At 38.3% G+C, this 16,741-nt stretch overlaps 2 protein-coding genes across 2 annotated transcripts; one reads left to right on the top strand and one right to left on the bottom strand.

Annotated features, from left to right (window-relative positions):
- Positions 1-4: 4 nt before the first annotated feature.
- Positions 5-8,539, bottom strand: LOC148360179 (thioredoxin-related transmembrane protein 2-B-like). The gene is made up of 8 exons (XM_088343616.1): positions 8,283-8,539; positions 8,138-8,198; positions 5,379-5,492; positions 3,762-3,838; positions 3,585-3,691; positions 1,291-1,356; positions 462-591; positions 5-391 (listed from the first exon to the last, which is right to left on the bottom strand). Exons 1-8 carry the CDS (start codon positions 8,469-8,471, stop codon positions 239-241), a joined length of 897 nt encoding a protein of 298 aa, XP_088199742.1. The 5' UTR covers positions 8,472-8,539; the 3' UTR covers positions 5-238.
- Positions 8,540-8,565: 26 nt separating this feature from the next.
- On the top strand, positions 8,566-16,718 carry pmf1 (polyamine modulated factor 1). Its single transcript, XM_088343618.1, has 5 exons — positions 8,566-8,827; positions 9,964-10,069; positions 12,405-12,505; positions 14,207-14,402; positions 16,601-16,718. The coding sequence occupies exons 1-5, from the start codon at positions 8,634-8,636 to the stop codon at positions 16,664-16,666; spliced, it is 663 nt and encodes a 220-aa protein (XP_088199744.1). The 5' UTR covers positions 8,566-8,633; the 3' UTR covers positions 16,667-16,718.
- The last annotated feature ends 23 nt before the right edge of the window (positions 16,719-16,741 follow it).

Genomic DNA, 16,741 nt, shown 5'->3' with positions numbered 1-16,741 from the left:
GTGATGACGTTAATATGCATGTTTATTCATTTTTTTACATTAGTAAACGGGTTTCACAGACATTAGATACAAAAAAGTTATTTAAATAAGTCGATAAAGGTTTCCTCAGTTGCCATGGTTACCGCCATCACTTCCCAGTGCGCTGACTTCGTTTTTCAGTCGGAAAATGTTAAGATCTACATTCTAGATTTTTGAGAAAAAATACTGCAAGGGAGTAAAACAAGACGCGTCCCAATCTTCACTTGTCTTTCTTGCTCTCTTGACTTTCCTCGATAGGCTCCACCCCCTTTTGTGTCGAGTTAGTAGGCTCTTCCTTGAAACCACGACTTTTGTTCAGCTTCTTGCTTTTTTGGAAGCGTTCGTTGAGGTCGAATTCCCGGATGATGTTCTCCTAGAGATGCAGAAGAAAAAATTAGTATAGTGAAAATAATGTGAAAATATGAACTCATTTGGGTTTTAACCTCATTAAAAGTCCAGGAAATGGCTCTCCCTTTACTGTCCACGGTAGGACGTCTCATCACTTCCTGTCCGCCTTGGAATAAGACCAAAGAAGGAAGCTGCTTAGAAAGTGGTGAAGTACTCACTCTGTACCTGGAGAACACAAAATAAATCATACCATTTTTAAAAGTGATTAAAGAAAAAGCATAATCGCAATACAGTAGACCTCCAGGATACAGCATCCCCACCTTACAGTATTTTCAAAATGTATAATATTCAACATTAGCGGTGTTCGTTCTGTGTCGGTTCTAAGATTCCTGTCAACCCCGTATAAAATGCTGGTTTATTGGTTTGTGTCATGAACATAAAAATGTTGGCTAAACTACCTCCCACAATTTCCCTATTTCAGAATTTCATGCTTTGTAATAACGTTTAACACTTTATTTGTACAGGTCCGAGGCTTGCGGTTTTGCCAAAGAGAAAAGCAAACACAACCATAGAAAAAAAGCTTGTGAATATCGAACAACGAAGAAGGCACGTGCATCGTGACCTTCTCTTAGGATTTGATGATGGGAAAAATTATAGATTAAAGCCGCAATATTATCACCCCTCTTTCTGCATCCACCCATTACTCTACTCAACCAGCTCAATTCACGTTACATTAATGTAAATACAATTACATTTTTCCTCATGTTATCTAATCATATACGCGTTGATTACACCTAATATTGTGTTAGTTTATCTTTGATTCAGATTACAGTAGCTAATTATAGATTTCTAACCCCTGCTATACCTCGGAGCAAAACAATGTCTTATCCCGGGGTCGACTTTAGATGTTGGTCCACAAAATACCTTTTTGAAACCTCTCCGTAACGTCCAACATCCACCTTTCCGAACCTCAGCCCAGCGCAGTTGTACCTGAAGATAATAGAAAACAAAAATACAAATCACAATCATTTCGATTAAAGTTGATGTCACAAATATTGACACGATTATTCATATTTTCTGTTCAACCAATTAGGATAAATGTCCTCATTATTATTTTTCTTTAAATATTTTATTTATCTTTATTTTTTTCTGCAGAGCCTTCTGTTCCCTTGTTAACTTTTTAGTGTTTGACTGTTTCGTGCCAATTTTGTTTAATGTTAAAAAAGCTACTTTTATAAAAACGGTCTCAAGGCGCCCTCTGCCGAACCAAGGTGGTACTACAACTTCACAACAAGAACAAATGTATTTTCTTGCATTGAGTAACGTGCTCAGCGGCTCAGAATTTGCGCAACACAACACATCGATGAGGTAATTAGTAGACAACACTTAATCCTCGATTTTCATCGGTTTTATCGATTCGTTATTGCAGCCCTAAATACAATTTCCTCGTGCGTCTACAGAAAGTAACGTCCTGCTCCACCGTCATCTATAAGTAGTAGTACACATCTTCATGAACCATTGCCGTCGTCATCTCTATTAAAATCGAACTAGGGCTGCAACAACAAATCGATAAAATTGATTCATATCGACTGTTAAACGCGTTGGCAACTAATTACCTTATTGATGAGTCATGTTGCGCAACTTAAAAGCCACTAAGCACCTTAATCATTGCAAATAAGGGCATCGGCTCTCGTGAAGTTGTAAAGTTGTGGTACCACTTTGGTCCGGCAGAGGGCGCCTTGAGACCGTTTTTATAAAAGTAGCTTAATTTTATTTTTTGAACATTGCATCATTCCGAACAAAATTGGCATAAAACGCTAAAAAGTAAACTTGGGGACAGAACGTGCTGCAAAAATACAGGAGAATTTATTTTTTAAAATAAATTCAGAATATATGTTAGGTAAAAGAAAAACAATAATGACATGTTTATCTCAGTGTTAGGGGCAGCCTTTTAAGCATATTGTATATTTTCACATTGGGAATGTTGATCATATTCAAATACTCTTTTAAAAGGTGTTTTGCATTTTTTGAAATTTTTTTTTATCGGATTAAAATTTGGCTACTGAGTGATCTCTGTACTTGCATTTTCGTGAGAAAAAAACTAATGAAAAATTTACACTGATTTGGAAAAAAAAACACCTGTGCATCCACGATCCATTATCCCTGGTGGATTATTGTTGCAAGCTGGAAACAGCGGATGATTTCCGCACCCTGGCTGGAGACGAGAGGCTTATTTGAATCGGCTCAAGTGGGGTGAAACGGGATTTTGTTTTTAGTCAAATTATACTGAGCAAACAAGAGTATCCCTGGAAAATGGCCTACACCCGGTCAAGAATTTCTCAGGGATTACAGACACTGCCCTACTTACAAAAGAGATAGGTTCCAGACAATCGTTCGTAGGTTGAAATTGTTCGTAAGTTCTAAATCTTCAGTGCTATATTTTATATACGTAACCTGTGCTGTTTTGTACTAGAAAATATTTCATAAAATAATATGCTCTATCAAGATCAATAAAGTTAAGTTTAACTTACTTTTGGAAGATGAGCTTCAAGAGTTAGGCGACTTCCTCATCAGTGGTAAAAATTGTTCGAAAAAAAGCCATCCAACCTTTTTCTCAACCGCATAAGGCTTTCTTATTCCACTTTCGTTTCTAAAGAAACGTCTCGCCTCTTCCTTAAGCTTTACACCAACCATATCGATTGAATACACGAGCTATTGTTAATAAAAACGTCAAAGTCTTAGCGCGCTGGAGATACAGTACAGTATGTTTACACACGAACTAGGAAGAGGATTTCTTCTTCGGGGTGGATGCTGGGTGAGCTCTCACAGCGCCACCACACGCCGGTAGCGGCGGAAAGAAGAATTACAGTACTGAACTGTATCCCGAAAAAGGTGCAGACGATACAAAATGTAATAAACAGAAATGTCCGGGAATTTTTTGACATCCCGAAAAAAATGATCACATCTTCCGTTTTTCGTAAGTCGAATGGTCGTAGGTGGGGGAGCGTCTGTATATGGATGATAACACTTGCCCCTTTAGGGTTCTTGTCTCTAATACCCGTGATAAATGAGGGATTACCATAAAATTGTAGTTGACATTCCACTGCAGTACTACTAGCATCCAGCCATACTGTTAATTTATATCCCAAGTCAGGAGCCTTGCATTTTGTTTTCTTTCTAAACACAGATTCAAAGATTTTTTTAAAAATCAGTCTCACTTTAGCGAAAGGTCAGCGTAGACCGGAGCGAAGGACTGGCAGTCGGATGACCAGTTGGCGTAAAATTCCACGATCCAGGTAACGCGACTGTCTTTCTGAAGCTCCTCCTGGAAAATGGAATATCATCAAAATCGAACGGAGGCGGTCCAAATAACCAAAGTATTTAAATGTACTTACGTCGATGGTCTTGTCACTGAAGTACTTGATGTACTCCGGGCCCATGTAAAGAGGAGGCTTGCATGTCATGACGAATGCTGAGGCAAGAATTAGAGTTATTAAATATGAACAGTAGACCCCCTGGATACAGCGACCCCGCCTTATGACGTTTTCACTTTACTGCGTAGAATGAGTTGTTTTTCGGACCCTCTTACCGACATCAACTACAAATTATTTTGTGTGCCTAATACTGTTCTTATACTGAATTTGTTCGCTATGAGTCCAAGTTTGCAGTGATGCTAAAGTCAGAAGCAAAAACATGACCATGGAAACAAAGCCTGCAACTGTAAAGAATATGAAGAAGGCACGTGCATCGTTACCCTTGCTAAGGAATATGGCCGCAAGGTAATATTAGTGACATAATATTGTATTTTTATGGCTAAATTTATTCACAATGAGCCCAAGGCTTGCAGTGCTGCTGAAAGCAGAAGCAAGAAAGATGATAACCACGGAAACAAAGCTTGCCATTATAAACAAATATGAAGGTGTCTGCATTGTTACCCTAAGAATATGGCCATAAAGGAACGACGGCGAAATTATATTTTCGTACAATCTTTATTCGCAATGGGAAGAAGCAAGAACATAACCATGAAAACGAAGCCTGTGTTTTTCTAGAAGAAGGCGCACGCATCGTTACCCTCACTAAGGAATCTGACCGTAAAGTGGTAACGGCGATACGTTATTTTTGTGCTGTATTTATTTGCAATGGGTTCCAAGGCTTGCGGTGACGCTAAAGGAAGAAGCAATTTGATAACCATGGAAACAAAGCTTGGGATTGTCAAGAAATACGAGGAAGGTACACTATCGGCTACCCTCGTTAAGTTGCATGGCTGTAACAATCGGGACTTATAAAGAATAGGCAACAAAGTCTTCTAATTATCAGATGGTCGTTAATTCTTATTTGAAAAACAGTTTGAAGTAAGAAGTTCTTATATTACTCGGGAATACAAATTGAAAACATTTTCAGATCTTTATTCAGAAAAAGCAAAAATGTCTGCCAATGAGTACGCATATTTTCTGCTGTCTATTCAAGAATTCAATTTTTGTAAACCCCCGGGATATGGCGACCTCACCTTAAGAGGTTCTCACTTTACAGTGAGGTATAAGATGTTTCTTTTGCAACCCCCTCTGTGATGTTTTTTTTAGAATAGAATAGAATATTCCTTTATTATCATTGTTACAAAATGGGTTGAACATATTGTGACAACGAAATTGGACGTGGCACTCCAGTTTCACATTTTACTGAGAGAAAAAAAAAAAAAGATAATGTACAGATTTTTTGAATTTTATTTTATTATTATTATAACATTTTATTATTAATATATTATTATTTTACCCACCGTACCACAAAAACAACAAATTATTCCGTGTGGACGAAAACTTTTCAAACTGCATCCACCCGCTACTCAACTGTACCAGCTCAAGTCATACCAAATGTAAATAAAATGTCTTTTCTTGACATTTATTTCATCATACATGGAAATATGACTATTTGGTCAGTGAGGTAAAATATCTATCTTTAATTTAATGGGGTATCCTGGGGGTCTCCTGTATAAATGTGAGGGGGATGCGACTCACCGACACAGAGCGCGAGGTAGAGGATGCCGAGACGGACGTCCAGCCGGAAAAAGAGGATGGTGTTAGCCACTTTGCTAAACAGGAACAAGTTGCCGATGTGCTGCTCCAAGGTGACTGCGGGACGGACAAAAAGAGTGGATGCAAGGTCAGAAAAGGACCTTCAGAGGGTCATGTTTACACAACAGTGGGCTGCTTTGTTTGACAGTTAAACAGTAACAAAGGAGGGGACACTCTTAACGTCTGCCATGGTGTTTATGATGGGAATCGTAATGAATACAATACAATACAATACATACTATTTGCAAAGGATAAAATGATCATTTTTGAGCTGGTTATAGTACTTGTTTCCTAAATGTCATGTGAAGGGATCGTGTGTATTATATAGCGCCTCCTAGGGGTAGAAAGCGGCGGGAATAATTTGTCGCATTCATTAAGCCAAATTGCCCACCGAGAGAACAAGATCAAATAGGGCTGCATTAGCTCGGGAGGTAGAGCCCTCATCTTGGGTTCAAGAGGTCATGGGTTCGATTCCCAGCTCCTCCATGTTATATGTTGAAGTGTCCTTGGGCAAGACACGGAATCCCCAATGCGCATGTGTTAAATACTCATAGGTGGAGAAATTTGTACTTTATAACATAAGACGAGGATTACCAACAGGGAGCTGACATGTTTGTCAGCCATCTTGCAGTAAGAGTGCCCCCCAAATTATTACTTTTTTTTCCCCCTCTTTTATTTTTTCCACCAGCTCGGTGGGCTTGGGGGTAGAGCGCTCGCCCTGAGACTGGGTGGTCGCTGGTTCAAGCCTTGGCCGGGTCATACCTAAGACTTACAACATTGGTACTCATTGCCTCCCTGCTTGGCGCTCGGCATTGGGGGGTTTGGTCACCTAATGACTCCCAACACAGCAGTTGGGTTGAGCGAGGGGGCTGGGAATCCCCTCCTCTGAATCAATCTCCCAAAATGAGTCAGAAAAAGACTCTAGCCACTTCCCACTAGAGGGCTCTGGTATATATATATATATATATATATATATATATATATATATATATATATATATATATATTTATTTATTTTTCCCTGACCTTTTTATTCTTTTTTTCGTTTTTCTTCCCTTTTTCTTTGATTTTCAGTTTTGTTTTCTTCCCGTTTTCTGTTTCTCATCTATTTTTTTCCCCCTATTTTCTTTAATTTTCTATTTTGTTCTTTTTTCTGTTTTCCATTTTCTTAATTTTCCTTCTTTTTCTCTGTCTCCCTTTTATTCCCCCCCCCCCTTTTTTTTGTTTCTTTCACAAAAGGCTGGGCAAACAATAAAAAGGAGAAACTTTGCACTTAGTTGACCTCATTCTGTTTAGCACTAGTCAAATATTACACATTGTTCCTTTAATGACTCAACCTCAGAGTACACCAGTACCTTGTGTGCAGCTGTAACAAATAATGCTCTGAACATGACTTACTGGCGACAATGAGAGTAGCCTACTCTAATTTGCATTGGTGGTCATCTTTAGTTGCACAAACGTTATCTTATCTGTGACAGCAAAATCATCACTAGAGGTCGCTGTAGCCAAGAATGGAGCTGAAGCGTGCGCATTGGAAGAAAAAATTGCAATCATCCTTCAATTCTTTCTGAATTTCGGCTCGTGATAAAACATGAAAGCTAGTGTTTATCCCAGTGAGCAACAACAAAGACTGCTGGATACACCAGGAGCGACTGAAGAGATCATATAACAGGAGTTGGTCAGAGCTGAAGAAAAGTGGTTAACTTTAGTAGCTAGCAGGTGAAGCTACTAAAATGCATTATCAGCTGTGGAAGGTAACGGCGAACCATCAAATGCAACCAAGTTGTTAACATGAATAGTGGCGTATTTAAATTAGGTACAGTGCCTAGCAAAAGTAAAATAAACAAATGGTCAGCAACCCAAGTTTGAAGTGTTTTTCGAAGTAACTTACTACTATGACGTTACTATGTTATTACTGAGTCAATTGAGTTGGAGACCCCTTATCTACACATTATGATTCTTAGTTATACAGGAAGTCATCTGTAGAGCCGGTTAATTTTTAGAGGGCAGTTTTGAAGCCAAACACGTATTACAACATTGATCGTCAAATGAATCAGGAATGCTTTTAGGCAGATTTTTTTCTATATCTGTCAGCATTATTCTGTGATGGTTGGATTCAATATGTTGATGTGTCCTTGGGCAAGACACCGAATCCCCAAAGTCAAGTCAAGTCATTTTTATTTGTATAGCCCTTAATCACAAATAGTCTCAAAGGGCTTCACAAGTTATTACATATAAGAAGTTTAGGTTATTCGTATGCTATAGAGTAGAAGTGAGTTTTAAGCTTAGATTTAAACATTTCCACTGAGGTTGCAGATCGGATCTCAGCCCCGACTAAAGCCCCCGATAGCAGGTAGTTGCCTTGCATGGCTGATGCTGCTATCGGTGTGAGTGTGTGCGTGAATGGGTAAGTGTGAAGCACATTGAAAAGCGCTTTGGGAGGTCTTCGTTGACTTAAAGCGCTATATAATTGCAGACATTTACATCACCAGGTTGTAACTCATACAAAAAAAGAGTTCCAATAGGCTCAGTCAACCCCTAAAATCACCATAGCAGTAAGAAAACACATTTCCTCTTAAATTAAAAGGACCCATCACTGGTGTGCTCGTTTTAGAACCAATCTGCGGCAGGTGCTTTAAGAGCTACCAGGGGCTCGCAGGCCCCACCTTGGTAACCCCTTTAATCGATAAATGCATCACTTACTTGCTCTTCTGTTTTTCATCATGACGATCGCGCTGAGGAACATGAGAATCTCCACTTCTCTCTATATTAGGGAAAAAATACAAATTAGAAAGTGACACGACTCCCGTATTTTTATTTATAGCTGGGTTGGGTTACGATTGCTGACCCAGTCGAAGTCGCATGAGTTGCCGTCTTCGCGTTGCGTCGCCAGGTGCTCGCACAAACCGGGCGCCTTCCGGACCACCAAAAAGGCGACAGTCATGAAGAAGGAGGTGATGTAATAAGGCTTGAGAAGCCATTTGTAAATTTGCGGCAAGTGGTACAAAAATGCACACAATCCCGTAATCAAACCCATTTTGGGTCCGGTGGAGTGTGCAAAGTCAACTAGGCGGATGTGACGTCACGTCATTTCCGACGAAATTGACGCGCATGCGTGTTAGGAAACGAATTCACTTATTTCGGGTTTTCCAGTCTTCCGTAGTTAGGGCGCGAAACACAAAGTACGACAATAATAAAAATGGCGACTCAAGCAGAAGCGGAAAATCTAGCTGATAAAAACACCGAAACACAAAAACGTTCGGATGAGGAGCTTTTGGGAAAAGGTGAAAAATCAGAAGCAGCTGGGAAAAATGACAAAATTGGAGGGTACAGGTGGAAATTGTACAATAAAGTCATCGAGAAATGTCTGGACAAGTTCATGGACTACAACCGGTGAGATTGTCATTTTATTTAAAACATTTTGAATAACGGTTGGAATTTGGGGTTGAATATAATCTTGAAATCGACAATCTACATTCTTTTTCCCGTGCCTTAGTAAATTCCGTCAACCTCAGCCATCCATTATATGCACCGCTTATCCTCAGTAGGGTCGCGGGGGGTACTGGAGCCTATCATTTTCTTAAGTTAAAAAAACAATTTTGCGTTGTTTGAACTGTTAATAGTATTTATAATTTCGTTTTAATAATTTGATATAAAGGGTTAGATTTTAGTAGGAGTCTAATTTTTTAATGGTCATAGTCCAGTGTTTGCTTCATTTGCATTAGTAATTTCCATACATTGCAGCCACAATCACGTAATAGAAATCGTCTACATTTTTCTTAAAATGGCTTTTGTTATTTAATGTGTTTACCTCACGTGCAGCAGTAATTTCCTACTATCAAAGTCACGATGATTTAAAGATCATACTCATTTTAAAACTGTCATTGTCTATATTCTTCTTAACATACAGTATTAATTTCTCACCATCAAAGAAATGATGACGTAATTTATTTCGCAATAAATTAAAAAACATTTCAGCATTGTCTTACGTATGTTATTTAGAATAATCTACTTTTAAAACTTTTGCTATGAAACGTTTAGATTTGTGCGTGATTCTAAGTTTGAAAGAGTCATAATCTGCATGTTTTCTTCAAATGACCCCCGTGATTTAATGTGTTTACATTATGTAAAGTAATAATTCCCAACTATTAAAGCCAGAATGAAAGAATCAATTTTTGATTGTTAAAAACATATCACCGTTGTCCTACCTTTATTTTGTAGTATTTGTTATTTGATTGAGATTTGGGGGTGCTTCTAATTGTGAGATCGTCATATATTTTTTTATTAACAAGGCCATTGTGATGTTCACTGCGTATTTCATTTTATTTTCCAATCATCAACAGAGTTGATGCCATCATTTGATAATGGTTAAAAAATATGTCAGTGTTCTACATTTATAGATAGATAGATACTTTATTCATCCCCGTAGGGAAATTCACACTTTAAGCAGTATCCTTTTGTTGTTTATTAACAGGATGGCATTAACGAAGAATGTATTCATAGATTGCATTATTCTTTCTTTCTTAAAGTGCTGACAGGTTTTCAAGCATGTTCGAACCACTGTACAAAATTAACCGTCAGAAGATGGAAATTATTCATTGTCAGTTTGTGAAGGAGTTGGAGAAAACTATTAAGGTAAGTGCTTGTCACGTCACTGTTTCATAACTAAACCTGCTCTAAATAGATGCTTCTAAGGGTCACGTGGCTTTTTAAGAAGCTGCCATCATGGATTGCAAGTGACTATGGAAGAAAATGCCAAAACAAATCGATCTGCTTCCTTTATTGGTGGAGATGGGGTTTCCAAGACTAGAAACATGAAAATGTTAAGGGTATTTAACAACATAGATCTGTATTTTATAAAAACATGTTGAGGTTGCAAAAGTTGGTCAGGTACTTACTGGAAGCAAGTTGGATACCCTGGTTGGAGATAAAAGAAGGCATTGTTGACTCAGCTCAGTAGGTTGAAAGGAGATTCTATTTCTAGTCAAAATAAGGTACCTACCCCCAGTAAAGAATTCCTTTGGGCATGCCCCTTTTGCACTGAAAATACATTTTTCCTTTGATTTGTCGGGTTTATCGTTGTTCACCCTGGGGGCAGAACCTAAGACTCGCCTTTCAGTGGGAACACGGGTATCCTGAAATCCAGTATGACCCTGAACCTTTGGGGGGGAAGAAATGTCCTTAGACAACAATAAGTAAATCCTTATTAAATTGGTGTTCACATACAAACGCATGCAGATGTGTGACAAAACCAAAAAAAACATTCTATAAACAAAATTAAACTCAATGTCTAAGCCAAAGTTAAGAAGCCCATCCAATGGCAGCATCCTGAGGCATGTGAGTGATCATGGTCAGGCTCTCCAGTGCCTCACTTATATTACTAAAAATTAGAGAGGAAACACGACCAAGTTGTGCTACTACCCATTTAAAAAGTTAAAATGTATTCTAATTAAGAACACAAATTCTTCAAATCTCATCTTGGTCAAGCTCTTCAGTGCCTCGTGCATTTTACGAAGAGGAAGGGGGTGGGGTGTGTCACACGACCAAGTTGTGCGACCACTTCTATCGAAGATCCAAATATATTTTTACGAGGAACATAAATGCTTGGAATCTTTCCAACAACTTAAGCTCCCCAGTCCCAGTGTCTCGCTCACATTACAACGAGGTAATGTAATGTAAATGCATTTATATAGTGCTTTTCAAGTCAATGAAGACCTCCCAAAGCGCTTCACACTTACCCATTCACACACACACACACTCACACACCGATAGCGGCGTCAGCCATGCAAGGCACCTGCTACTACCTGCTATCAGGGGCTGTTCATTACCCACCTATAATGTACACAGTGAAGCCTTGTTTGTCGCGGGGGTTAGGTTACAAAAACATAATTTGGCATACATGTGTACATATTAAACCACAATGTTATTGACAGTCACGATCCTGCACCCATGTTGTTTTTTGTGGCTCTCTCTATTGTCCTACTTTTTATTCATATTTTTCCCCTTGGTTCCTTGCTAGTTCCTAGAGAGGAAACATGACCAAGTTGTGCTACTATTTGTATTTAACAAATCAAAATCTGTTCCAATTAGTAAACTCAAATGCTTCGAATCTTGGCCAAGGTTTCAGTGGCCTCGCGCACGTTACAAAGAGGTTGGGAGGAGACACAACCAAGTTGTGCTACTACTTCTATAGAAAATGAAAATATATTCTTACTAGGAACATAAGTGCTTGGAATCTTTTTAACAACTTAAGCTCCCCAGTGTCTCGCTCACATTACGACAAGGTAGAGAGGAAACATGACCAAGTTGTGTTACTATTTGTATTGAACAAATCAAAATCTGTTCCAATTACTCAAATGCTTTGAATCTTGGCCAAGATTTCAGTTGCCTCGCGCACGACGTTGGGAGGAGACACGACCAAGTTGTGCTACTACTTCTCTAGAAAATCAAGATATTTTCTTTCGATTTAAATGCTTGGAATCTTTCTAACAAGCCAAGCTCTCCGGTGCTTCGCTCACATTATCAAGAGGTAGAAAGGAAGATAACCAAGTTGTGTTACTACTTGTAGAGAATACCAAATATCCGAGTAACATAGATTGAATATTATAGTGTGGTGCCAGGTAACTGATTACCTGCTTTTTTTTCTATTGGTCTGACGTCATGTTTGTTTGTTTTCAAGTCAAGTCATTTTTATTTGTATAGCCCTAAATCACGAAGAGTCTCAAAGGGCTTCACAGATTATTACACTATATTACACAGACTTTTTTTTTTTTTTCCAGCCGACGAGAAGAGTAGGTTATTCATATGCTATGGAGTAGAAGTGAGTTTTAAGTTTAGATTTAAACATTTCCACTGAGGTTGCAGATCGGATCTCAGGGGGAAGAGCATTCCACAGCACCGGTAACCCTTAACGTGATAATTAATGTGAATCTATAAAATGTATTTGTTTTTTTTTTTTGTTTTTTTGAAGGACGATATCTGCAGGCTAAATGAAGACGCGGGACTGGAGTCCAAACTTAATAAGTTGGACAAACTGGAGAGCGCAGCTAAGAAAATGACCGATCCTGCATGGTTGGTACACAAAAACAGACTTTTTCTTTGTATATCATACACCTACTTGCGATATTTCAGGCCTGTATTGCAGTTTTGATTCGACTTTCAAATAAAAGTGCATTTCCTGTGCTAGTTTTGTTTTTTGAGAGCATCGGGTAACCGCAACTTCAGCAAAGTCTCCGCGATGATTAAAATACAAGACTCCCGAATGTAGCCGTTTTCCACGAGTTGTAGCTCCAAGCTATCCGTTTCATGGGCTATGGTTTTAGCGTTGTTTAGCTACATCCTCTGCATTAGTGGCGTAAGACAGTTATTAGCCTAGCCCATGGGTCGCTAGCCATATTTGGCTCTTTTTATGATTACATCTGGGTGGCAGGAAGTATTTTCTGCATCGTTGTACATGCGCAGCCAAATTTGCACAAGCAAAGCCGGGACGCCGCTGTGCTGATTCATGGTTCGGTCAAGGTGTCACACCAATAGATCCCTTTTTGGCTGTATGTTGCCAAGGAATTTACCTGGCGACCCTACTGAGGATAAGCGGTGCAGACAATTGATGGTTGCTAAGGAATCTTTTATTTAGAAGCTTTTTAAAGAACATTTGTTCACTGTTGAGACATTTATGATGAAAACCCACAAAAAAACTGCAAACACCCAAAAACGCCCCCAAACCACCCAGAGCAATTTGATTGCTTGAGCGGTAAGGATAGGTGGAGCTATTAACATAGTGCACTTCCTTCTACCCCTCATCCAACGCTGTCTGCGCCTAGGATAAATGTGTTTAGTTTGCAGTATTTTGTGACATTTTTACATAATAACTTTGCTCGCACCTTGTTTTAAAACCATTATTTCGGACAACAATGATGGTCGAAATGAGCCTCAACACTTAAGTAATTCTGGTGGGTGAGACAAATTTTAAGTGGTATTTTCATATGGATCACGGGCTCTGGCATTATTATTTAATAGATTTGATCAAACAATCAGATGTTACACATTGATATAAAAGCGCTGAAAAATGAACAGTTTTGGCAGTTTTGTTGAATTTAGTCTTAATATATGGTGTGGCTTTCCCCCAAAAAATTCTAATATTTTTTTCATCGCTCTTTGGGTCAAAAAGTTTCCCGACCCCTGGTCTAGCCATAAGTAGGCCTGACCTGGAGCCTTTTCTCCCGATTGCGCCTCAGTCAATTCCCCGAAAGGATTAACAATCCACAAAGCACGCCCTAGTGATCAACATTTCGTTGCACTCTTATGACTTTCCTCAGTGTTCGATTTAATCGATGAATTTCTTTTTAACGTAACGAGCTGCTATGATACTCGCTCAGCTTTATAGCTTTGCTCTGTGGATTGTTCAGGAGTGCAGTGCAACGGGGGCTGGGCACACGGCTGTTTGACTGACAGCATACAACAGCCAATCACAGTCGCGCATTCTCTGTTTGCAAACTTTGCCTCGTCCTTATTGGCCCGTCCTGTTAAAACTTGCCTCTGATTGGCAAGCGGCGTTAAAACCCGAACTGTGACGATTCTGGTTGGCTGAACACTCGGTCACTCAAATAACAAACACGGAAACATAAATCTTTGAAAAACTAACGCAGTGTCATGCGATGACACCATCGCCTTACGTCATATCACAATATCGGTTGGATTTCGGATAATCGTGTAGTTATTATAAGCTATCGACTTTTCACGCAGCAATGTTCAAATCCAAACCTTTTCTTTCAGGCGCCCGTCGGGAAACCCAGAAGAAGACTTCAGCAGCTTTATAATCCCATACTACAAAAAAATGGAGCTTTATTACCAGCGAGAGCTCAAGAAGATCCAACAGGAGAATGCCGCCCTGGCTTTAAAAGTTCAGGCCGGCAGAGAAAAAATTGCTCAGACCGAGCAAGAAATTTCTACGGCTGCTGCCGAGTTGGAGGTGAGAAAAATGAGCATTTCAATAAAAACTAGAAGATATACAAAAGAAATGCTGTAGAAAATTGATGGAAGAAGATATAGAAGAGTATTAATTTCTTCGCTACGTCTTGGTAATTTTCAGTATTTTTCAGTACTTTGGATACTTTTCAGTATTTTTCATAACTTTTGCTTATTTCCAGTACTTTTTATATATTTGCGTACTTCTAAAAACAATGTTCATTTATTTTTAGTACTTATTATATACTTTCTTTTTTTTCTGTACGTATTCATACTCGTCACTATTTTCACAACTTTCCGTAGTTTTCTGTAAATTTTCCAGACTTTACACTCTTTTCCAGTACTTTTTGATGTATATTTTATGTATATTTTCGTACTTCTCAGTACTTTATCATACATGTCTCTATTTTCATTATTTTCAGTACTTTTTATATATTTTTATACTTTTCAGTACTTCCCACCATCACTATTTTCACTACTTTTTAGTATTTTTCAGTATTTTTTTCCGGACCTTTCACTCTTTTTCGGTACATTTTTGATACTTTTCAGAAATGTTGTATATTCCAAGTACTTTTAGTATATTTTCGTACTTCTCAGTACGTTATCATACTTGTCTCTATTTTCATTATTCTCAGTACTATTTTTATACTTTTCAGTACTTCACACTCATCATTATTTTCACTACTCTTTAGTAGTTTTCAGTATTTTTTTTCCAGACCTTTCAATCTTTTTCAATACATTTTTGATTTTCAGAAACGTTGTATATTTCCAGTACTCTTTGAATATTTTCGTACTTTTCCTTACTTAATCATACATGTCACTTTTTCACTAATTTTTAGTACTTTTTATATATTTTCATACTTTTCAGTACTCGTCACTATAATCACTCATTTTCAATACTTTTTATATACAGTATTTCCTCTATTTTGCAGTACTTTTTCATACTTTCCAGGTCTTTTCAGGACTTATTTTTATCTTAATATTTTTTATACCTTTTAGTACTTTATCGGGCAGCACGTCAGCTAAGTTGTTAGCGCGTCCACTACACAGTTTTGAGGTCATGAGATCGAACCTTCCTGTGTGGAGTTTGCGTGTTCTCCCCGTGCCTGCGTGGGTTTCCCCTAGGAGCTTCAGTTTCTTCCCACAGTCCCAAAAATATGCATGTCAGGTCAATCGGCCTGTCCCCTGCCCACTGCCCGAAGACAGCTGGGATGGGCTCCAGCACCCCCGCGACCCTACTGAGGATATGCTGTGCAGATAACGGATGAATGGATAGTACTTTATCATACTTGACACTATTCTAACTAATTTTCAGCACTCTAATTTACATTTCATTACTTTTTCCATAGTTTTCACTGTTTCACAGATTTTCAGTACTTTACCATATGTAACTGTATTTTTCATTAGTTTTGAAAACCTTTTTGGATATTTTCAGCACGTATTATATATGATTGTATTTTTTCCTACATTTCACTCCTTTTCAGTACTTAACTGTGTACTTTTCACTAATTTTTCATATTTTTACTATTTTCACTACTTTTTAGTACCACTGTGCTTTTCAGTTTTTTTTCATACTTTTTAGTACGTTACCTTACTTTTCACTACCTTTTTATACTTTTCAGTACTTTTTGTGTATTTTTAACACTTTTTAGCACTTTCATTTCCTCGTGCAATTCTTCGAACTTTCTTTTTCACTATTCAAAACGTTTTTGTACCGTCTTTAAATTATTCCATACAATTTTACTTTCCCATTCAGTCAGCCCCGTTTCCAATATGTTAACCTTTCCCCCCCCTTTTTTTTTTTGCTTCACACTCAATTTCCTAAAACTGCCTAGTTTCTACTTTGTGTTCAATTCAAGTCAAGTCACATTTATTTGTATAGCCCTTAATCACAAGATGTCTCAAAGGACTGCACAGGATTGCAATTATACCATTGCCTGATCTTAAACCAATATGCGGGCAAGGAAAAACTCAAAACCGGGGCAAAAAGAAACCTTGAGAAGGGGCCTCAAAAGTGGTAATCCCCCCTTCCAGGATGACCAGGGTGCAATAGATTTGGCATTGGGTAACAATCAATGTTGTTGGGAACCAAGCAATTGTTTTTCATTTTTCAAGCATATAATTAGTGTTTTTTGGGTTCTTTTTCCAACCATTTTTACTTACATTTTCTATCAATTTCTTTCTTTGTTATTGTATTTTCAGGAATCAGCCATCAAATTCCGAAGCCTGGAGTCTTCATTGTGTCCTGCAGATGTGTTTGATGTATGATCCTCAAAAGGGATTATTTTGTGTACTTCTCAATAAAATAACATGTGTCTGATATGTTTGTGCCGACTGAACCAA

This window comes from Urocampus carinirostris, chromosome 9 (assembly GCF_059441175.1).
Source record: "Urocampus carinirostris isolate Australia breed hairy pipefish chromosome 9, RoL_Ucar_1.0, whole genome shotgun sequence".
In the NCBI taxonomy this organism is placed as follows: domain Eukaryota; kingdom Metazoa; phylum Chordata; class Actinopteri; order Syngnathiformes; family Syngnathidae; genus Urocampus; species Urocampus carinirostris.
The sequence above is the reverse complement of the archived record's forward strand: the minus strand, read 5'-3'. Positions and strand labels throughout refer to the sequence as shown.

Coding starts and splice junctions, on each gene's coding strand:
- LOC148360179 (XM_088343616.1), bottom strand. CDS start 8,471: ATGGGTTTGATTACGGGATTGTGTGCATTTTTGTACCACTTGCCGCAA. Junction 8,199..8,282: donor ACTCATGCGACTTCGACTGG/GTCAGCAATCGT, acceptor TCCCTAATATAG/AGAGAAGTGGAGATTCTCAT. Junction 3,692..3,761: donor TCAGTGACAAGACCATCGAC/GTAAGTACATTT, acceptor TCCATTTTCCAG/GAGGAGCTTCAGAAAGACAG.
- pmf1 (XM_088343618.1), top strand. CDS start 8,634: ATGGCGACTCAAGCAGAAGCGGAAAATCTAGCTGATAAAAACACCGAA. Junction 8,828..9,963: donor AAGTTCATGGACTACAACCG/GTGAGATTGTCA, acceptor TCTTTCTTAAAG/TGCTGACAGGTTTTCAAGCA. Junction 12,506..14,206: donor AAAATGACCGATCCTGCATG/GTTGGTACACAA, acceptor CTTTTCTTTCAG/GCGCCCGTCGGGAAACCCAG.